Source organism: Sceloporus occidentalis, unplaced genomic scaffold (assembly GCF_023333645.1).
Source record: "Sceloporus occidentalis isolate IW3139 unplaced genomic scaffold, rSceOcc1.0.p SCAF_1, whole genome shotgun sequence".
NCBI classification, from domain to species: Eukaryota; Metazoa; Chordata; class Lepidosauria; order Squamata; family Phrynosomatidae; genus Sceloporus; species Sceloporus occidentalis.
Window position 1 is genome coordinate 308,895,425 of NW_028316981.1, and position 22,681 is coordinate 308,918,105.

The following is a 22,681-nucleotide window of genomic DNA, read 5'->3' on the forward strand; positions in this document are numbered from 1 at the left end:
GCTGTAGGTGGCTTCATTGCATTTTAATAATAATTTTTTTGTATATTACTCCTCTATTTGTATGGTTTGGTTTTAATTCTTGTAAAGCTACTTTGAATCTTTTTTTTGGAAAACAGTAGAATATTAGTGGTGATGGTGTCATGATTTCTTCTTGGTTGTTGAACCCCACCAGGCTAGGAGTGTGGCTCTTTATGTCAGAGATGCCATATGGAACTCTGTCCAGTAATATGCTGTGGAAGCTCTTCTTCATCATGCACTGTGCAGAGAGTGAGAACCTGGAGAAGTTATGTGCCACTGTACAGCTTGAAGACTGTAAATGCCAACTCAAAGGTCAGTGTCCCATTATTAGAGAGACAGGAAGGAATTTCAACTCATTTACATTTGGAGTCTTAGGCCACATCTGCACTGCAGAAATAATGCAGTTTGACATGCTTTAATTGCTGTCACTAAGTGCTGTGGAATCCTGGGATTCATAGTTTGTTGTGGCACCAGAGCTCTCTGACAGAGAAGGCTAAATGTCTCACAAAATTACAAATCCCAGATTTCCATAGCTTTGAGGTATAGCAGTTAAAGTATTTTCAAACTGCATTATTTCTGCAGTGCAGATACAACATCACAATCCTTTTTGTGCAAGTGTCTGAGCTGGTGATGAAGCAGGCAAGTAGCTCAATCTGTGCCTGAGCCAAGGAACTGCCTCCATAGGCTGCATTCAGCCTGTAGGCCATATAATTCTCACACTAGTTTATGCTGGTATGTGGGTTGGCTTAGGTTGTGTGTTGGGTATTGTTTTATGGCAAGAGCCTGCTTTTAGACTGCTATTGGTTGCATCATTATGATCCTATGAAAAATGACAGAAAAACCAGTTGTGTCCTTTCACTCCTAATTCTTTGCCATTAGAAAGACTCCTGCTTAGCAGCATGGCTGGGTTTGGCCAGCTGTTCTGCATGCAGTCAACCGTGCTGAGATACCACTCAGGTCAGTCTCTCTGTTGGAATGCAGAGTAAAAAATTAAAAGGAGACAAAGTCCCACATGATGTGTAGTGGTCCAAAAACTTTTATTTCTTAATAACCTTGTCATCCATTGGCTACTTCAGGGAATATTATAAGATAAATGAAAATACTGTATACTCATGTATAAGCCTCAAAAATTTAAAAATTGACCCAAAAAACCTGGGTCGACTTATCCACGAGTCAATTTCAGTACTGTATTTAACTGTTATTTTAAAGAGGAACCATCCCCTGGTGAAAGTCAAAAATGTAACCTCTTCCTGGAAGCACTGACCCCACACTATTCACCCATCCATACAACTTTTACTATGAACACAGGCATGCCTGCTGGAACTTTGTAAGTTTTTTGGCATTTTTTCCTTTGTTTCATCTTTTAGATCCTTTGTTACATGCCTCTAAGTTTTACTCTTGACTTATCAACGGGTCATGTCAAAATCCATAATTTTGGCCCCCAAACCTGCCCTCGACTTAAACCTGAAGTTGACTTAGAGTTGGGTATATACAGGTACATTTATTATAGCTGTGCTATTGGGACAACACACAAACCATTTCTTAAAACATAATTTCTTAAAAAAAAAATACAGTAGAGTCTCGATTATCCATCCTTCGGTTATCCAACGTTCCAGATTATCCAGCGTCCCATGGTTCTTTGTTAGCGCGCGTGCACACTCACGAAGAAGCATAAAATGTTGAATAATGGCACAGTGGCTTGGTTTTCCTCAGCCTGAAGAGAGTCCACGGACTCCCTTTGGCCTGAGGAAAACCAAGCCTCTGAGAAGAGGCATGGACCAAGTTGCCAGACCTCTCCTCTGCGCAGCTTGGATTTCTTCAGCCCGAAGGGAGTCATGGACTCCCTTTGGCCTGAGGAAATCCAAGCCTCGCCGAGAAGAGGCCCGGACCGAATGACCAGACTTCTCCTCCGTGCGGCTTGAATTTCTTCCATGGACTCCCTTCGGGCTGAGGAAATCCAAGCTTTGCCGAGAAGAGGCCTGGACCGAGTGGCCAGACCTCTTCTCTGCGTGGCTTGGATTTCTTCAGCCTGAAGGGAGTCGCGGACTCCATTTAGGCTGAGGAAATCCAAGCTGCGAAGGAGAGGACTGGGCAGAGCACCCAGTCCTCTCCTTTGCAGCTTGGAACCTTGGCCCTCTCCTATCCCCGACAGACTCCGCCCCACCCACAGCCAGCCGGGGCAGAAGCCGCCGTGGAGGAAACAGGACTCACGAGGTAAGCAGGGAAGGAGGGAGGGAAGGGAGGGAGGAGGCGAGGCGAGGCGAGGTGAGGGACTTTTGTCCTCAATGGTAGCGTGAGTGCGCGCGTGCCATCATTGGGGACAACTTGGGGATTATCCGACATTTTTGGTTATCCTACTATCAGTCGGCCCGTTTATGTCGGATAATCAGGACTCTACTGTAGTATCTATTGTCCATAATATTACCAGAAATTTCTGGAGTTGCACCCTGTGCTCTCAATCAAAGTGGAAAGTAAAGCCTATTAATGTCAGACTTTCAGCATTTTGAGCATGAAACAAAATTTATTCCCTCCTTGCCTCTGGTAGATCCAGCCCACTTGGAGAGTTTTGAGAAGTATCTCCAAGGGATGAATGGCTCTGAGGAGATCTGCCTGCTGACGACATTTGCACAGATGGCTCAAACGAAACGGGATGACGCAGATGAGGACTTTGTCAAAGTCATTGTGCTGGAAATCTACGAGGTGAGCAAGGCACAGCTTGATAGGTGAATGGGCTTTGTGGAGGTGAGGCGAAAAGGGACTTCAAGCATTGTAATTGCAAGTCTAAGACAAGAACTGAAAAGGCCCCAATTCGCATCTTGCCTGTGATGTGAAGATATTTTGTTAAGTTTTTGCAAATTGCTGTGAACCGGATACAGTTGTCTTTAGGGTGAGCAATCCAATTGGAAATAACTATTTACTTTAATCACTTGAATTTTTAAATATATTGCTTTGTAGATGCTCAGGATCCTTAGTAAGATATGTGTGTGTATGAATTCTTTCATTTTTTTCCCCTTCAGGTTTCTTATGTTAGCCTTTCCACAAGAGAAACTTTTTCAAAGGTTGGCCGGGAACTCCTGGGAGCCATAACTTCTGTCCATACAAGCATGATTTCTGTTCTGCTGGACCGAGTCAGAGATACCATAGAAAGGGTCGGCATGGTAAGAACTGTGTCAGATTGCAGCAGCTGAATGCTGGATATTGTCATTTGACCACAACTGTGTGTAAACCATGATTTATATGAGTTCAAAGCAAAATTCTGTGTCAAGAAAAGATGGATTTTATTTGTAAAGAAATAAAGCATTTTTTAGTCTGTAACAGCTCTTTCACTACCCAGAAATAAAGCAGTTTGACAGTTGTAACTGTCATGACTCCATCCTGTGGAATCCTGGGATTTGTAGTTCAGGGAGGTATTCATCCTGGTCTGTCAGAGAGTTTTGGTGTCTCACCAAACTACAAACCTCAGGATTTTGTGGGATAGATTCATGGCAGTTAAAGTGGTATTGAATTGCTTTATTTGTGAATGAACCTTACATCTTAGAAATGGCCAGACCTAAAAGTATACCATGGCAGAATGGCCAGGTATCTTCCATAAGATACTTTGTTCGCAGCATTCCGGCTAACCGAGGTACCAGGAACACCTGAGGGGAAGGCAGGGAGGGGCGTGCCGGTGAGAGGGGCATGCCATAAAGCCTAACTGTGGGTAAACCTCCTCGTCCTGCCCCCTCCAAGGCCCTGAGGGATGCCGTTGTTTGCTGCTGTTGCCGGGCTGCTCCTTGGGCAGTGAAGAGCTTGCGCAGCTGCGCATTTGTCCAGGGACTTGGCAGCCAACGGACTTTATTCGCACCTGCGCACCATCGCAGGCAGGCTTGGGGCAGGTCCTGAGTTGCTGTGTGCGCAGCAGAGGAATGACGTGTAGGGCTGAGTTCCTCTGCTGCAGCTTTGTTACATTGCTTTGTGGGGATTATTGGGCCATGGATGATGGACAGCTGGGCGAGGGGATGGTGGATTGTTCTGTGTTGTATGGAGCTCCTATTAGAGTAGTGTGGGGCAGGGGGAGATGTAGCGGTAGGAGAGTGGAGTCGTTTAGGAAAGGAAGGTGGGATCGATGTGCAATATCTATCCCTCCTTCCATCCTCTCTCCTAGCCAAAAAGATCTGTGGGTCAGTCCAACTGTACTACAAACCCTGTCTCTGCTCCTGTGCAATGCCAGGTCTGTAAAGAACAAGTCCCATATCTTGAATGATTTGTTGGAGAAAAAGTGTTGTGACCTGGCATGCATTACTGAGACCTGGCTCGGGCCTGAGAGCGAAGCGGTGTGGGCTCAGGCCCTCCCAGCTGGGTACTCAGTTAAGGACCAGTGCAGGTTAGGTGGGCGGGGGGGGTGGGGTGTTGCCTTGATCCTTAAGAACACCCTTTCCTTGACCAGGAACCATTTACGTCAGACAGATTACATCGAGTGTATTTACCTGACCCTGAAGGACAGGGACAGTTTGGGGATTTTGTTGGTCTACCGGCCACCCCGTGCGCTAACAGACTCCCTGACCGAGCTGACACAGCTGATCTCGGAACTGGTGTTAGAGTCCCCTAGACTTTTAGTCTTGGGGGACCTCAACATCCCTTTCGAGACCAGTCGTGGTCCAACTGGTGTGGCTCAGGAGTTCATGGCTACCATGACAGCCATGGGCCTGTCTCAGTTAGTCTCAGGACCTACGCATTCGGCTGGTAATACACTTGATGTTCTCTTCTGTACGGATATGGAGACGCCGTGGGCAGAGGTTTCTAATGTCTCTCCCTTGTCATGGACGGACCATTTCCTGGTCGAGGCTAATATCAAGGCTTCTATCCGGATCCCTCCCGGGGGTGGCGGACCTATTCGGATGATCCACCCTCAAAGGCTGATGGAACCCAAAAGTTTCCAAGAAGCCCTAGAGGGGTTTATGGTTGGAACTGACGGTGATTCTGTTGATATCCTGACTAACATCTGGGATATTGATCTCTCCAGGGCTATATACAGTATCGCTCCCAAGCGTCCTCTCAGACCTGCTTCCAAAAAAACGGCCTTGGTATACGGAAGATCTTCAGGCCAGGAAGCGGGTTTTGCGACGACTAGAGCGCAAATGGTGGAGACATCAGGCCTTAGCCGACAAGACACTCCTGGACTCTCTTTTGAAGGACTACGGAGTGGCGATAATCGTAGCAAAGAACTCGGTCTTTTCTGTGCGTATCGCATCCGCGGAGTCGCGTCAGGCAGAGCTGTTCAGGGTAGTGAGGGAGCTTACTCAACTCCCTCCTCCCCTGAACCCTATTTTGGAACCATTGAAAGCCTGTTGCGACGAGTTTAACAACTTCTTCGCGGATAAAATCTCTCGGATAAGGGCTGATCTTGACTCCATTTTTAGTTCAGAATCTAGAGTAGAGGTGTCCAGAGCCTCCGTGGACTTGGTTAAACTGGATCACTTTGAGTCTGTCTGTACTGAGGATGTGGACAAGGTTCTTCGAAGTGTTAGGAAGACGACTTGCTCTCTCGATCCCTGACCTTCATGGCTGACAGCTCAAGGGGGAACGGTTGTGACTAATATGTTGCACCGTATTATCAATACATCCTTCAGGGATGGGCAGTTTACATCAACTTTGAAGACGGCCATTGTGAAACCTTTGTTGAAAAAGCCCTCCCTTGACCCCCTAATTCAGAACAATTATCGGCCTGTCTCGCTGCTGCCATTTTTAGGGAAGGTGATCGAGAGGGCAGTTGCCTTTCAGCTTCAAGGGATCTTGGATGAGACAGATTATCTGGACCCATTTCAAACCGGCTTCCGGGCGGGCTATGGAATTGAGACTGCTATGGTCGCCTTAGTTGATGATCTCCGTCTGGGTATGGACAGGGGGAGCATGTCCCTGTTAGTGCTCATGGACATCTCAGCGGCCTTCGATACCATCGACCATGGTATCCTTCTGGGTCGCCTGAGGGAGTTGGGTATCGGGGGCTCTGCTCTGCAGTGGTTCCGTTCCTACCTCTCGGGCAGATCTCAGATGGTGGAGCTGGGGGACTGTCGCTCTGATAGGAGGGCCATTACATCTGGTGTCCCTCAGGGAGCGATTTTGTCCCCTATGCTATTTAACATTTACATGAAGCCGCTGGGAGAGATCATCTGGAGACACGGGGCACGGTGTTATCAGTACGCTGATGACACCCAAATAGTTTTCTCTGTGTCTCCGACTGATGCAGTAACTAGGGATGGCATCTCTCCTCTTAATGCTTGCTTGGAGTTGGTAATGGGCTGGATGAGGGAAAACAGACTCAGCCTGAATCCAGAGAAAACAGAAGTACTGGTGATTGGCGATCCTGGCCCAGGTAAGGAAATTTTTCCACCTGTCCTAAAATGGGGTCACGCTCCCTGTGAAGGACTCTGTTCGCAGTTTGGGGGTGCTTCTGGACTCATCGCTTCACCTTACTGCTCAGGTGGATGTGACGGTCAGGAGCACCTGTTATCAGCTTCGGCTGATACGCCAACTGCAACCCTTCCTTGGCCGGGGGGACTTTGAAACCGTTGTACATGCTCTGGTAACCTCTCAATTAGATTTCTGTAATGCGCTTTACATGGGGCAGCCCTTGCACCAAACCCGGAAGCTTCAATTAGTGCAGAATATGGCTGCTCGGCTGGTTACTGGATGTTCCAGGGCCAGCCATATAACACCAGTCCTAAAAGATCTCCATTGGCTGCCTATTCGCTTCCGGGCCGAATACAAGGTGTTGGTTATCACCTATAAAGCCCTAAATGGCTTGGGCCCAGGGTATTTGGAGGACTGCCTCTCCCCATACAATCCGCCCCGCACTCTCAGGTCGGGTGAAAGACATCTTTTAAGAGTTCCAGATGCTCAATATGAATTAGCTCAGAGGGCTTTCTCTATTTCAGCCCCTCAGCTCTGGAACTCCCTCCCCAATGAGCTCTGTACTTCCACCTCCCTCGATGCTTTCAAGAAGAACTTGAAAGAACTTTTTGTTCCGCCAGGCTTTCCCCCCGTGAGCCTTGTGGTCATTCTCTTCCCCTTGGCAATGTTTTTGTGTATTCCATTCTACACAGCCACTTGTATAGAGTGTTGTTGGTTTTTACTGTTCTTAATTGTTAATTTTGTATTATTGTCATGCTGATGTTTTAATTGTCCTACTCTTTGATGTACACCGCTGTGATCGCTGGAATAGTGGTACAGAAATAAAATTTTATTATTATTATTATTATAAAATCATAAAAAGGTATTCGATGGTAAGCTTGTCCTTCCCACACCAATGTATGACATCCATTTTCTCCAGCATCCTTGACAGGTAGCCTCTCAAATTCTGCTCAAAAACCTTCACTTAAGGCAGGGATGGGACTCATATAAACCTCCAGATATTGTTGGACTGCAAATCCCAGCATACTTAGCCTGCATAGTTAGTTGTGAGGAAGGCTGGCACATTTGGAAGCCTACATAACCTAAGGAGAGTCCATTATATTCAGTGGCAGTCTGTTTCATTGCTGATTATCTCATACCATCAGTAAATTCTTTCTATTTACTTTGAAATCCCCTTTCTTATAACACAATCCCATTAGTTTCGGTTGTGATCTTTACAGCAATAGAGAAGTGATTTGCTCCATCTGTGTGTGAGCCCTGGAAATATTTGTTCATAGCTGTCATACTGCCTCTTAATCATTCTTTCCTTCTGATAAGAGCAATATGGACCTTCAGCCTCAATGTCCCTCTTCCTCCCAGCTGACAAAGGCAGATTTGATTCATTTTGGCTTCTGAGATTTCACTAACCATTGTCTGCTGGCTCTTTTCCTTCTACACACACTTCCTAATTTATCGGGATGTGCAGTGTGGACTAGAATGTTGTACTAGTTCATGAAACAAACTCCTGTTGGAGATAAGAAGCCAGAAAGCGTCCTGCTAAGACTGTTCTGCAGAGTTCCAGAGAAGAAGTTCAGAAAAGCTGCTTTCTCTGTTTTCACCCTTTCTGTAGTTTTATGGAATCTTTGGCAAGATCACAGGTTTCCTTGAAGCATTTGTTGTAGCAAAGGATTCTTCAGGGTTTTTACACTGTCTTCATCAGTGTTACCATGACTGCTTTTTTTCTTGTTTTTCTTCAAAGGTTTCTCTTTATTTGTTTAAAGAGCTGCCGATGCATCTCTGGAAGCCATCTGCTCCAGAAATTGCCCTGATCCGCAACTGGCTCTTGAATTACAACCTGACCGAAGTTGAGAACAAATTGGCATGTATAATTTTGGAAGGGCTCAACTGGGGACCAAGTGAGCATGTAGGTATTAAAAACAGGGCTGCTACTTTTATTCAGTAAATCAAGTAATGCGTTTAAGAGACTCATTATTTTCAACTTTTGGTTCACTTCCTGGGGTTTTTTGCCTTCAAAAAAGTCATCTTCTAGGCCTAAAACTGCCTTGTTGGGGACCTGGAAACCTGGAAAGTGGTGAAATTTCTCCCCACGTCCCTTGGCAAAAACACTTTTTGTAATCTGAAGTCGAAGGCTTTCATGGCTGGCATCCATAGTTTTTTGTGGGTTTTTCAGGCTATGTGGCGATGTAGAAGAGTTTCTTCCTGACGTTTTGGCAGCATCTGTGGCTGGCATCTTCAGAGAAAAATTTCTCTGAAGATGCCAGCCACAGATGCTGCCAAAACGTCAGGAAGAAACTCTTCTAGAACATGGCCACATAGCTCGAAAAACCCACAGAAAACTACTTTTTGTAATCTGTTTTGGGGTTGCAGTAGGCTTGGTAGGCTATCTAGTCCCCCACCCCCTTCACAGACTCCATCTTTAAAAAACCCCCAACACATTTATTTCAGTTGAATGTCCTTTTGGTAAAAATCTAATTTATAACCATTAATTTGATTATTTGAATAAGATTTTTTAAAAATAAGCAATTGCTTTAATTAAACATTTAAACTGTCTGAAGTGATCAATAGCCAGTGTTCAGTCATTTGATAATGCCGTCCAAATGTTTGAAGTGGTACAGTCCAGATAAAAGTTTGCCTCCTGGCAAGGGACTGTGCTGTTTAAAATGATGTGTTAACCTAGGTGGAACCACAAATCATGCTGTTTGTTTTTCTTAGGGATGTTTTTCCTGCTTCCACCCAGAAACCCATTGTATTCTGAAACGTCTACATTAATTTAGGACTTAATAATTTAGGACTTCTTTCACAGATGTATTCGCTGGGCTGGACATTTTACTTTTTGTTATTTTTCAGGTGCCTAACTAGTAGTGCTCTTTTACTATCAGACATTGCATGTATGCTGAAGCTGGAAATGAACTTAATATTGTATCTATGCTTTTGACCACCCGAGCAATTTACAGTATAATCTTGACTCAAAGGATGTATTGGCTGTAGGAAATTAGGCATAGTCAGAAGCCATCTGAACTAACCTTTTGCTACTGAACTGGTTTTAGGCTGGCATAAAATCCCAAAGATTAGCCAGCAGTGGAATCTCAGATGTCAGAAGGGTCAAAGAAAGGGGTAGAGAAGGTGCAGGCTAGGGAAGATCCACATTATGCCAAAACCAATCCTCCTAGAAACAAAGCCACAAAGGTGGCACACATTTAAAACATGGCCAACAAGTAATTTCCAATATCACTAATCCAGGAATGGTTTGGATGTAACACATCATCAGCTGGCCTATTGTTGGATCAGGTGACCCTCAGCCATCATGGTGAGTTAGGATCACAAGTTGGAGGCCACACACACACACACACACACACACACGTGTGTGTGTGTGTGTGTATAGAATGCCCTCTTCCCCTTATGTTTTCCCTTCAGGGACTCTTGATTCCTCTGAATGAATTACTTTCATGTGGAGTGAAAAGGCGCTTTTTACTGTGTTGTTCATTTGGTACTATCAGTGTTACATAGCATCAGGAACAAAGCCAGATCTTTGTCACTAAAACAGTGACAGTGTAGGGAAGGCTTGTACACATAAAGTTTTTTTTCTTGAAAATAAACCAATTATTCATGAACAGGGTACCCTTCATCTCGATCCAGCAATCCATGCTGAAATTGCACTAATGGTCTTAGAAGCTTACCAAAAGTACCTCTCTCAGAAACCATACAGTGGGCTGATCTCTGAAAGCATCAAACAGGTAATCTGTCACCATTCAACCCTTTCCTGTTCACTTTAGATGAGGAAATTGTAAATTAACATTGCAAAAATTACTTTGCTCTTTTATCAGAGAGTGAAAATGTCAACAAATGTCATTTCAGTTTTCTTCCCTAAATAATTAGTCTTATTTTATTAAGTTTATTACAAGTTTGCTATTGTGAAAACAGTTTCAGTAGCAACTGACTTTGAACAGTTTTGGTGAAAGCAGGGAACTGGTGTAGTGCCCCTCTGGGTCTTTCTTTTTGGAAAAGTCAGAGCAGTAAATACTCCAAATTAAATGTTGCAAAGCTTTCTGAAGATGAATATTTGTGTTTTTCCACTCCTTGCCTTTGTAGCTTCTTGGTGTTGTTCAAGTTCTGCTTTCTCTATTTCCCTGTTGAACATAAAAGATGCTCACAAAACTAGATGCAGAGTGAGCCTTCCTTATGTGAAATGGCTGGGAGCAGAAATGTTTTGAATTTCAGATTTTTTCATTTATTGGAATATTTGCATGTACATAATGAGATACCTTGGAGATGGGACCAAGTGTAAACATGAAATTCATGTTTGTTTCGTATGCATCTTTTAAACATAGACTGAAAGTATTTTTAATAATTTTGTGTATAAAATAAAAGTTTGCGTACATTGAACTATCAGAAAGCAAAGGTGTCACTATCTGAGTCACCCATGTGAACAGTTTTGGATTTTGGAGGATTTTGGAATTCTGGATAAGGAATATTCAACTTGTAGTGCTGTTTATGAAATAGTTTCTTTTAAAAATCAAGATTTTCCTATGTAGTGCTGCCTGTTCTGATGTGTTACTTATAAACACCCCATAGTGTCTTAGTAAGTGAGTCAAGACCCATTGTAAGTATAATGTGCTCTGATTGGCCAGAGGTCTCCAGGGACATAGGCAGAGATGCTTTATGAATTCTCATGCTGCTGACATACTTTATACCAGGGATAAAATTGGAGATACCTGGGACTTTCAGTTCTCTCCTTTGGGAGCAGTGTGTATTTGTGTGTGTGTATATGTGTGTGTGTCATGCAGGGGCTGCAGTGGTGACATGTGAAGGCCACATGCAACCTTACTTTATCTCAGGGATGAGCAAAATTAACACTTAGCAAGTTTGCATTGCTGTAGAAAATTTGAGAGTCATCTTTATTGTAGGTCTCCTACTTGGCCAGCATTGTCCGTTACGGAGAAACACCTGAAACTTCTTTTAACCAGTGGGCTTGGGGACTGGTGCTGAGATTGAAACTACATATGAATGATTATGGCATCCAGCAAGGCTGGCATTCCACTGCTGTCTCCCATACAATGCTTGAGCTGATTGAATCACCCACATTTCATCCACTGCTAAAGGCTGTCAGATCTGGACTCCCCATCGGTTGCTACCTTGCACTGGCCATGACGGCAGTGGGCCACAGGTGAGTACCTTCCTAGCTAATAATAATAATAATAATAATTTGTTTTATTTATATACCGCTATTCCAAAGATCATAGCGGTGAACAGGAAGTAAGCTAATTAGCAAGTAAGCTAATTTGCCCCCAACAGTCTGGGTACTCATTTTAGCGACCTCGGAAGGATGCAAGCCTGAGTCGAGCTTGGGCCCTTTTCCTGGTCTTGAACTCGCAACCTTGTGGTTTTGAGTGAATGGCTGCAGTACAGGCATTTAACCACTGCGCCACCATATGACATCAGGTCAAAAGCTTAACTTAGGGCCTAGCATTTTAGACATGCACAGATTTCTTTGCAGATAGCAGCACCACCCATCTTTTTAAGAACTGCTGAAATTTATTATTACTATTACTATTATGTTTATTTATATCCCACCTTCCTCCTAGTACAGGGACTCAAGGCAGCTAACAATTTGTTGGTGGCACCTTCAGTGGTTCTATATGGTACAGGAAGGTACAAGAGCATCATTCAGCACCATAGAACCTTGTGAAGCCACAGCATAGATAGTTGGGATAGTGCCCTTACTTACTTATGTATGTATATCTCACCTTTCAGCCGCAAAGGTTGCCCGAGCAACTTATAGTGAATTAGTTTGACAGTTCCCTGTGCTCAGGCTTATAATCTAAATGAAACATGACACATTAGGAAAAGAGGATCCTAGGGTGGGAATTATGTTCAACAGTTCCTGGCTGCTCTTCTCCCTTGGAGGCCACATCAGTGGAAGTTGGAAATGATAGGGGGCTCTTACCAACTGCTGGGACCCTGGTATGGAACTGTGCCTGGCTGTTCTTTTTCTCCCTCAGAGGCCACAGCAGTAGCAATTCGAGTAGAGGGCGGCAGGGCAGGGCTCTCACAAGCTCCTGGGACCTAGGCATGATGGAGCTGTTAAAGTGCAATACAATAAATATAATAAATGTAACAACAATGCTTTTTCCTGAGCTTGGAACCTCTGTCTCCTCTCGGGCTGTTAGTGGAACCCACTGTTGGGTTGTCTCAACCCACGAAAAATAAGGAGCAGCAGTTCAGTATGAAAAAGGAAACTTTTTTATTCCAAGGCTTCTCTTTAAATAAATAACATTTCCAGGGTGGGTTCCTTTCCTAGTTTGCATATTCTTTGCTAACCTTCCCTGGAACTTAGACAGCCCCTTGCTTTCCCCAGTTTTTGTCTCTCATCTCAGTGGTTACCAATCTTTTTTTCAGTGGGCTAACTACCTGATTAATTGTTTCTTAACTGTCAAAATGTTTTTCTCCTCCTTCCTCTTCATCCTCATTTCATGACATTCCACCTCACATTATTTGCCAGATGCCTCACACCATTCCTTTTAATTGTATTGACTAAACGCAGAAGCAGGTGGAATTTAGACCTGTCTATCAGAAGCATCTTACAAGATTTCCCAAGGTCCTTATTCAGCACTCAAACCATTACATCATGCTGGCTTTCTCCTGAAAAGAACTGTGCTTGCTTTTTCAATCCAGTTAGCTTACAAATGAGTTGGTGCAACAAAGCTCAGTTAACTGTAACCTTCACATCATACCTACCTGTAGTTGCATTTTGTATAATTACATATTTTTGGTTTTCTGTTGTATTTATTTCAAAATTTTAAAAGAAATGTTAAAAGAGGAGACAGCACAGCACACTTGCAAAAGGGCATGGGAAAGGAGGATAAACTCTCTGGGATTGTTATGAGATCTCTGCATCCCATTTAAACTACTACTTTATCCTACCAGTAGTATGAGAACCGAGGCTTAACCAAATCCTGCAGATCTTCCTTTCTGCTCTCAGCAGTCCTTTTCCAAATGTACTCCTATTTCTCCCCCTTAGAACAATTTCCAGACTTGCTGGCAGGCAGTCATCTTAGAGGATCTGTGGCTGGTGTTTGGATCTTGGGCCACCAGACATGTGCCTGGAAGCTAATGTACATTGAGGCTGATCATTCTAGTATTATCTATAAAATAGGTTTTCTTTTTTAAATGTCTCCTTTTGTTTTCACAGTGTTGAGAAGTTCTGTGCTGAAGGGATCCCTCTCCTGGGCATTCTTGTGCAGTCGCGTTATCTGATGACAGTTGTTCATGTGCTTGACAAAGTCTTACCATTGTTCTACCCGTGCCAGTATTATCTACTGAAAAATGAACAGTAAGCTCCAGACTTACCCAGATGTCTAGTACAGATGTGTTAGTTCTGTCTATCACATGTATTTTGCTGTTCTTCAAAGGATCTTAGAATGAAACGTGTGGGACTGAGTTTTCACAATAACCCAGTGATGTCTGCCTGATGGCCTGTTACAAGAAGTAGTCATAGGATGTAGGAAGCTGTCTCTGTAGCTCAGTTTTGTCCTCTGGCAGGTGCTCTTTGAAGTCTCAGGAAAAAAACTGTTCTCCACCCTGCCTTCATCACACAGGAGATTCCAAGACTTGAAGCTGCATCTTTCTTTATGCTTTTTCATTGAACTATTCTAGTTTTACCTTTACTATTTTTGATGTGCAATACCTTCAGGAGTCTTCTAGACTCCTGATCCCCTGAAGATTCCTGAGACTGGTCTTTGGGCATCCTGTATGCCAAGTTCTGCTACTATGTTGACTGCCCTTTTCTGATGTTTTATGACAGACATGGAACGAGAACTGTGGGTGGAAGTTGCATAGGACTGAGGAATTTAATTTGTTATCAGAAGCAGGCAAGATCTGAGGTAATCTGCCTTGGCCTTGTTAAGAGGGAGGTGGTAGATGCCTCTTTGTTGTCCAAAGACAGCATAAATATTAGGAGACTGACCTGTGGTCTTTGCAGATTCTAACCCCATCTTTGAGCCTCCGGCTTGTCCAGTTAGTATTTCCATGTTACCTGTTCATTATTGTGTTCCTTATCCAGACCTTATCTGAAGAAATACACTCAGCCCTTCTTATACACGGATTTTTTCATACATGGATTCAAGCATCCACTGTTTGAAAATGTTCAAAAAAAGTATAAATTTCAAATATCAAACCTTGATTTTCCATTTTTTATTAGGGACACCATTTTGCTATGTCATTATATTTAATGGGACTTGAGCATCCACAGATTTTGTTATCCATGGGGGATCTTGGATCCAAACCCCAGCGTATAACAAGGGTCCACTGTACTTACAATGAACTGAAGGGATGAAAAAGGCTAACTCAACCTGGTAATCTCCACATGAACAGTCTCAGCTCTGCTGAGGGGTGTAGAATATAATTTGCTTTTATCTACCCACATGTCCTAATGCTTCTTTGATCTTCTTATTCAGAGGATAGCAAATACTGAATCCTTTATTCTTTTTCCTGATCTTGCACCATACTTCTGCTGCTGAGTCCAAGAGCTCTTTGTGATGGATCATTTTGGCTTGTGTCTCCGTGTGTGTGTGTACTGAAACAGCTGCTCTTATGTCCAGAGAGTATGATGGCAACTTGTCTGGTTTTTTTCCCTAGGTTTCTGTCATACCTCCATCAGTTCCTTCAACTGGACAGTGGTGTTCCGCAAGGGATGACACAGCAGGTGACGCAGAAGGTCACTCAGCACATAACTGGGACAAGTTATGGCGAAAACATTAAGTTGCTCAACTGCATGATACAGGTCAGGATTGAAGAAATTAGGTGCCTTAAATACTCACCAATTCATGTGGAATCTTCTATTTCATACACATCAGTCCATACAATTCAGAATACGTGTTGCAAGGATTGGTGCCTAATGTCAAAATCACTGCTTGTGTCTTCTATTTACACAAGTTCAGTACTGGAGTGGAGTAGTGGGGCCATTCTTTTGAGTGTTCCCTCACTTATTGTGAAACCTGAGACATACCAGTAGAGATGAAGCTGGTGGAATTGCAAAATTTGATAATCTGGCCATCTGTGTCAACCTTCGTGCTCCTGATGCGCCCCAGTGAATATGGCATGACAGGCTTCATTTGGATAAGACTTCTGCTGACTAGAAGAAAGTTGGTCTCAGGGGTGACACTAACATTATTGAATATGTGTATGCCAGAATGTACAACAGCAGACAGTAGCAGAGTTTGGAAAAAAAAGGTTCCCCCATCCCGCTTTGGATAACAGCTCCCAGAATCCCTTACCGAACATAGCCAGTTGATGAAGAATTCTGGGGGTTGGAGTCCATAAGCTTTTCCAATCTTTGATTAAAAAACACATGTAAAATTGTAGTTAAATAGTACATTAACAGGGACTTGACTGTATTAAAGATGAGTGTGAGCCTCAGACCCTGGACAGTGGATCAAATGCTTTTTGCTGAGCATTTTCAGACTGCTTATCCACATACCCATCCCAGCCAGCACTTAATGTTGTCATCCTAAGGGTTCTTCTCCCTGTGAGCCATTTGATCATTCCACCCTTTTCTCTTAACAGAGTCATGTTTATATAAGCAGCCAGCCCAGTGGCATTGGGCCAGCTGCTGTCCTGGAGTTCTGGGTCCAGGCCCTCACCAGTCAGCCACTCTGGCACAAGGAAAGAGCCAATCTCTGCCTGATAGATCACTTATGCCAAGCTGCATTTCAGTTCAACCAAGAAGACTGTGTCCAGAAACTACTCTACCAGCAACACAAGGTTTGAATAATCCACTTTTGAGTAGCTTTTAAAAATTCTCAACTCTGTGCTGCTGTTACAAAAATGTACATTGTACAGTTTGAATCTGCCTTATCTGAAATGCCTGGGACCAAAAGAGATTTGGATTATGGAGTTTTTCTGATTTTGGATTATTTACATATACATAATGAGATATCTTGCAGATGGAATCCAAGTCTAAACATAAAATTAATTTAAGTTGCATATAGACTAATAATACGCAGACTATTAATTTTGTGTTCATTGAACCACAAGAAAGCAAAAGTGTCACTATCTCAGTCACCTACACAGATAAGTTTAGATTTTGGAATATTTCAGATTTTGAATTCTGGATAAGGGGAGTTTCAACCTATAAACATTTGATGTGGACCCTACCTCCTTTTTGCAGTCTTATAAATATTGGCTGAGGCCCTGCATTAGAGACTTAGCTACAGTGTCATAACTATGTTCCATCTCCTAACCTGACCTCTGAAACTCATCTTAAGAGCCAGTCAGCCTTCCCAAGCAATGGATTTCTGTGGCACTGGTGATGCTTTAGGATGATGTGACTGTCTCCCTCCTGCTAGTGATGATGTGATGAAGAGATGCAGTAGGACTCTGCCGGAGTTCCTGCTTCTGCTCCTTGCACCATTGCTCAGTGGTGGGAGGGGGGTGAACACATTATCTTGCAATGCCCTTGCTAGCAACACAGAAGGTTTGATGGCAAACCTTTTAGAGACCGAGTGCCGAAACTCAAAGGCATTCCCACACTGGGTGTTACCTGTTGCTGGGTGGGGGGTGAGACTTCCTGGGGGGACAGGACTTCGGGGGGGGGGGCGTCCGCCTTCTAGGGGTGGGCTTCTGCCTTCTGGGGGCAGGACTTCCCTAGAGACAGCTGAAGGCCCAGGAGGGTGGGGAGAAGAGAAGGAAGAGACACACACCTGTTCCTCTTCCCCACCCTCCTGGGCCTTTAGCTGTCTCCTCTTTCCCTGTGTTCCCATCTCTCTGTGTGCCCTCAGAAATGCCTTTGTGTGCCAGAGAGGACACGTGTGCCATAGGTTTGCCACCATGGGGTTAGGACATCTGACTGGATTTTAAGATGAGTTTCAGAAGCATTTACTATCATGGCAACGATACCATGCAAGTAAATGCGAATAGGAAAAAATTACACTATCAAAAGTCTAACTTAAGATTTTGTAACTAAAAGAATGCCAGCTGTTATCATTTTCTAGCACATCAGCATGATACCTAGGAAAGGTATTTATTTTCTCTATTGGAAAAATTGGGTTTGTGCTTGTTTACTCTGCATCTGCGAGACCCTCTTGTTTTTATGCCCACCTGTTGTGTTCATGATTTAAATTGCCACATTTCTAGGAATTATGTTTCTTTCTGTCTTTCCTTTCATACATAATTCATCCAGTGTTGTTAAGTCTAATGTTGTTTAGAACATGGAGCAAAATGTATTTTTATAAGTTCAAGTGTGTAACATTTGACTCCACATAAATCCACAGTTCTGCACATTGGCAGAGCTGCCTCAATCTTACTGCCTTTCCTCTATTAAAATTGGAATCCCAAACTCCGTTCTCTGACAACACAGTATTTTCTGACCAGCTTTCTCTCTCTTGTACAACCCAGAATGCTTTGGGCTACCACTGTGACAAAGGGCTGCTGTCTTCCCTAGTCAGCTGGATTGTGGCTGGCAACATCACACCTTCTTTCATTGAGGGAAATGCTAATCCCACACAGGTAAGGAAGTGCTAAAGACTTAGAAGAAATTGTTCATCCTTGGTCTTTCACTGTGGAAGATGTCCCTGCCTTGGGTGACTTGACACGGTTGGAGGTCTAGAACTGAAATGGACAGTTTGCAGTCCGGAGCCAATTTCCCTCCCCATCTCCTTCAGCTTCACCTCCCCGCCACCACAAGAAGCCCAAATACCTCAAATTTCTCTCTTCAGTTCTTATCAAAATGGTGACTAAAAGTAACCTTATGTCCCTTCACGTTGCCCTTTTGAAACGGGCTGCAGAAGATAACAGGTATTAGGCAGTGGTTGCAGTCTGGTAGCAATATTGGTGAGGTGAGACTGCTTTTACATGTTTTCATGTATTTGAGAGATTTTCTATACATTGTTGGGCCATAAATTGCTCAAAAATTGAGCCTTTTAAAAAAAAAATGGTGAGCTTGTGGGACTTAGGGATGGTGACTGTTATGAGGCTCCAGGGACCATGGAAGTGGAATCCAGGGGCCACATTTTCCCCACCCCTGGTTTAGAAAGATCATCCTGGAGGAAATGCTGCTAGGCTTTCCGATCTTGTCTTTGCTGTTACCATTTTCTTTACTATTTATAGATTTGGTTTGCCTGGACCATTCTGAATACAGAATCAATATTTGAAGAGGATTCCCAACTTCGTAGGGTTGTGGAAAGAGAGTTGGTCATCAACTCCTTGACTCCTGATCAGGCTCTAAAGGTAAAAGAGAAATGTCTTCCTGTGACAAATGTCTTCTCTAAAAGTGGCATGGAATTTAACTTGGTTTCCCAGTTTTTGAAGCCAACATAATAAACATCTCCTCTTCTTCCAGAGAGCTCAGACCCAGCTGAAGTTGCCTATTGTGCCTTCTCTTCAGCGGCTTCTTATCTACCGTTGGGCTCATCAAGCAATTGTTACGCCGGCTGATCATCCCCTCCTTCCTCTCATATGGCAGAAATTCTTCCTTCTCTACCTTCATCGACCAGGACCACAGTATGGGTGAGTTAGCATTTTACAGGCTGCTTTATTGAATCTGATGAGTGGCTCTGGATGCAAAAAGTGCTAGGTTTACATAACTGATAACTTGTGTTTTTCAAATGGTCTGGTGGCATGCAAAAGGCCTTTCTTTGCCTTCACTTTGAACAGACCAGGGGTTGGGCATGGGGGAACAATTTTCATTCCTGCAACGGGGAATAGTGCCCAAAATAAGCAACCCCCCCAAAACAAAACAAAACAAAAAACACATCCAGAAGTGACCAGAAATAATTTTCAATTTGGATTTCTGGGATTTTTGGAGGATTAAGAGGGTGGCTAGGAATGAGTTGGGGGCATTAGAATGAAAACTACTAGAGGGATCTAAGATTGCTAATGTATTATTGAGCATAGTTTTTGTTGGGGCTGATTGTCTTTTTATTATTATTAACCTTTATTTATAAAGCGCTGTCTTCTCTCCCAGTTGACATGAGCAGGGGCTGGAGGATGGATGGAGTACGTTTAGGTGGGTGCGGGGCTTCCCACTGTTGGAACAATGGATTTGAAAAGAGACTAATTGAGACAAGATACTATAACAAGGCTTGATCTATAAATACTTAAAAGAGTAACAAACAATATTTGTGACAGAACCATACAAAATCCATATATACGAAGGATACAAAATAAACCATAGAGGCAATGGCAAACATAATAATAACGAATAACAAAGAATAATGCAAACTATATAATACAGGCAAATAACACAAGTATAATGCAACAGAAAAGAAGGCTGAGAATAGAGTGAGCAAAAGAGGAAGAGAGAGAGAGAGCTCACTACAAAGTTAGCCTTATCATAAGACTCTGAAGTTGATTAGAGCTATGCATATACAGGTGGAAGTAATCTGTGTTCTCAGTAGCTCTCCATTAACCCTGTAATGGTTATTAACCCTATAATGGCTCAAGTGTAGAGCTTGTTACTATTCTAACACCCACAGTGGGAGACACATGCAACCCACAGGGCAACTTTCCCTACCACTGGCATTGACCATACTGGGTTACATGGACAAACAGTCCGATCTATATAAGGTAACTTCATAGCTTTTGAGGTTTGGGATAATTAGCTGCCAGTGCAGGATGCTTTATCAATTGGAAACTTCTTCTGACCAGAAATCAAGCACCTTGCCTGTCTTCCATCAGTGAACATGTATATTTCCTTTGGTTTATACAGCAAGTTCTTCTCTTAACTGTCTTTCAACACCCTTCTGTAAATAACATTTATTTTCCTAGATTTTACCTGGGTGAAATGCTTGGTATATAACAGTGATGTTTGAGGAATTTGTTGTTTGAGAATTCAAATACAAATTGTCCAGATATACTCCTCCTGGAATAGTTTGTAGATTGGAGTTTGTTCAAAATTGTTCATTGACTTTCATACTTCCTGAAAGTTCCAACTATTTCTCAGTTCAAAAAAGGAACGTAATGAATGTAAAATGAGCTCTCTTTTTTTCCAAGAAAAATGTGTGTTGTGGGAGAAGAAACACGCTTAGAAATATGTATAGTTGGGCTCTTGTTATCTGTGGGCTTGCCATCCGAGGATTTAAGTACTGCAGACAGCAAGCCCCATTATTCTCAATGTTGCTCTGCCATTGGGAACAATGGGGCTTGAGGTCCTGCATTTTTTCTTATCCAAGGGGGTCCAGAACAAAGAGCAGATGGTAATTAAATATGAATTTTTGTGAAGAATTTTGAAAAATAATTATTGATCTGTGTGTAACAGAGATGGGTTGAGTTTTGAGTGAATGCACACAGTGGTGACATGGTCCACAGGTAGATCACAGCTCTATAATAATTTTTTTTTTTGACTACAGCTCCCAAGATTCCTAAGCAGCCTGACCCATATTAGCTTGGAGAATCCTGGGAGTTTTGGTCCATGAACCACCATGGATCTCATCCCGGGAGAAATTTGGTATATGATATAAAAAAAATAAAACATGATTAAAGTATCTAAGCTCTGAAAGAGACGGAATCAAACTTTCTTATGCAAAGGGATCTTGCAGCACCTTTGAGACTAGCTGTGTAAAAGAAGTTGTAGTATAAGCTTTTGTAGACCTGGTCTACTTCCTCAGATGCATGGAGTGAAGTAGACCAAGTCTATGAATGCTCATTATACAACTTCTTTCGCACAGTTAGTCTCAAGGTGCTACAAGATCCCTTTGCATACTGATACTTGAGACTAACCTGGCTATGTCTCTGAATTCATCCTTCCTTAGGTCATGGTGACTCCTTTTTAATAATTACATGTAATTATGCCCCTTTCCTCTTTCTTTAATGGTCTTTTATGGTGTGCCCACCTATGTTGGCTGTAAATGACAAGCGTTCTTTTTTCCCCAAGTTTACCTGTAGATGGTTGCATTGGGAAAAGATTTTTCCAAAGTCCTGTTCACCTGAGCCTGTTAAGTGACCTGAAACAGCGCCTGATTGAGGCAGCAGACTTTCACCACTCAGCCAGCAAAGCGCTCAGGATGGACAGTAGAGCAAGTGGCAGTGAAAACTTAGCAGAAAGGGGATCCACCAAGCCTGACCACTTGACCTCCCCTGAACTTCACAAGGAGCTTGTCAGGTAATCAGTAATCTCTGGCAAGGAAGGCTTTGGCATAAACTGGATTCTTTTTCTGAGTGCCTCTACGAATGTGGAGAGCCAAGATGGTGTGCAAGATGGTGTGTCATTGCAAGATAGAGTGCACAGTCTATCCACTACTGGTCCAAATCAGGTAGACTGATGCATATGTGAGCCCTATGTTTGGAATAGTGGGATAGCCTGTGATCCATTGAAGTTTCTTTCTTGAAATTGAACTGTACATGTTGCAAACTGTATCCAGTTCTTGTTCAGGGCTGACAGTGCATAGACTGGGTTGGCAGCCAGATGACTTCTAGTAAGATAGTTTTCAAGAAGGGTTTGGCAGGACTTCAGGTTTTAGAGAAGCCAACCTTTAAGGAAGTTTTTAGATGTAGCAACAGCAATAGTACTTACATTTCTATCCCCATTCATAGTGCTGAGCAGTTTACGCTCTTTGAGCAGTTTACAGTGGTTAGCCAATTGCCCCCAACAAGCTGGGTACTCATTTTACCAACCTATGGAAGGATGGAAGGCTGAATCACCCTGGAGCCCTACGGTTTGAACTCACAACATTGTGACTGCAGTATTGGCATTTAACCACTGCACAAACAGTGTTCCTTCACATATCTTCCAGCTGTTACCATGGTGGTACTGCAGAGCACAAAATTGAGACTTAAAGTTCCATCCTGAAAATTTCAGATTGGCTGGGCATTTTTCAGGACTGCTTTAGTTGTGTATTCCTGTATTACAGAATGTTGGACTAGGTGGTCCTTGTGATACTTTCCAACTCTTAAGTTTGTATGAACTGCATGTGAGAACTGTTTGGTGCAGAGTGAGGAATCTGCCCACTGGCTTATTCAGTTCCACCATACCCTTCCAAACATCACCACCCCATGTCTTGAACAGTTTTCAGGACACAATAGCAGAGGTGTAGATTTCTAAACTTTCTAGCTTTATTGGCCTTCTCTTTCATGTTTCTCCTGCATGTTGCAAAATATTTGTGGAAATGTTCTGGAGTTCTGCAGTTCTGGCAGGATGCTGGTTGATCCTGTAGGAGATTCTTTTTTGCTCTGAATTAATTTGAGGATCCTAGGCGGGTTACAGACCACCGAAAAGCGGCAGTCTGCTGCAGCCGCCAGTTGCAGCATCCGGGAACCGCAGCAGCCAAATGGTGCAGTTCCC

The 22,681-nt window shown here is 43.2% G+C and overlaps 1 protein-coding gene across 4 annotated transcripts in view; it reads left to right on the forward strand.

The window, feature by feature from the left end:
* The window catches only part of LOC149324222 (ectopic P granules protein 5 homolog), a 77,323-nt gene that overhangs the window by 21,521 nt on the left and 33,121 nt on the right, over positions 1–22,681 (forward strand). For 3 of the 4 annotated variants that reach the window (XM_089497849.1, XM_089497858.1, XM_089497872.1), the window contains exons 11-23: positions 173–330; positions 2,564–2,718; positions 3,036–3,176; positions 8,147–8,311; positions 10,023–10,142; positions 11,313–11,572; positions 13,598–13,738; positions 15,043–15,187; positions 15,970–16,167; positions 17,800–17,910; positions 18,511–18,630; positions 18,743–18,909; positions 21,275–21,502. In XM_089497849.1, the coding sequence (XP_089353975.1) occupies positions 173–330; positions 2,564–2,718; positions 3,036–3,176; positions 8,147–8,311; positions 10,023–10,142; positions 11,313–11,572; positions 13,598–13,738; positions 15,043–15,187; positions 15,970–16,167; positions 17,800–17,910; positions 18,511–18,630; positions 18,743–18,909; positions 21,275–21,502 (2,109 nt within the window). The remainder of the gene's footprint in view (positions 1–172; positions 331–2,563; positions 2,719–3,035; positions 3,177–8,146; positions 8,312–10,022; positions 10,143–11,312; positions 11,573–13,597; positions 13,739–15,042; positions 15,188–15,969; positions 16,168–17,799; positions 17,911–18,510; positions 18,631–18,742; positions 18,910–21,274; positions 21,503–22,681) is intronic. The other variant, XM_089497867.1, reaches the window with a different exon arrangement.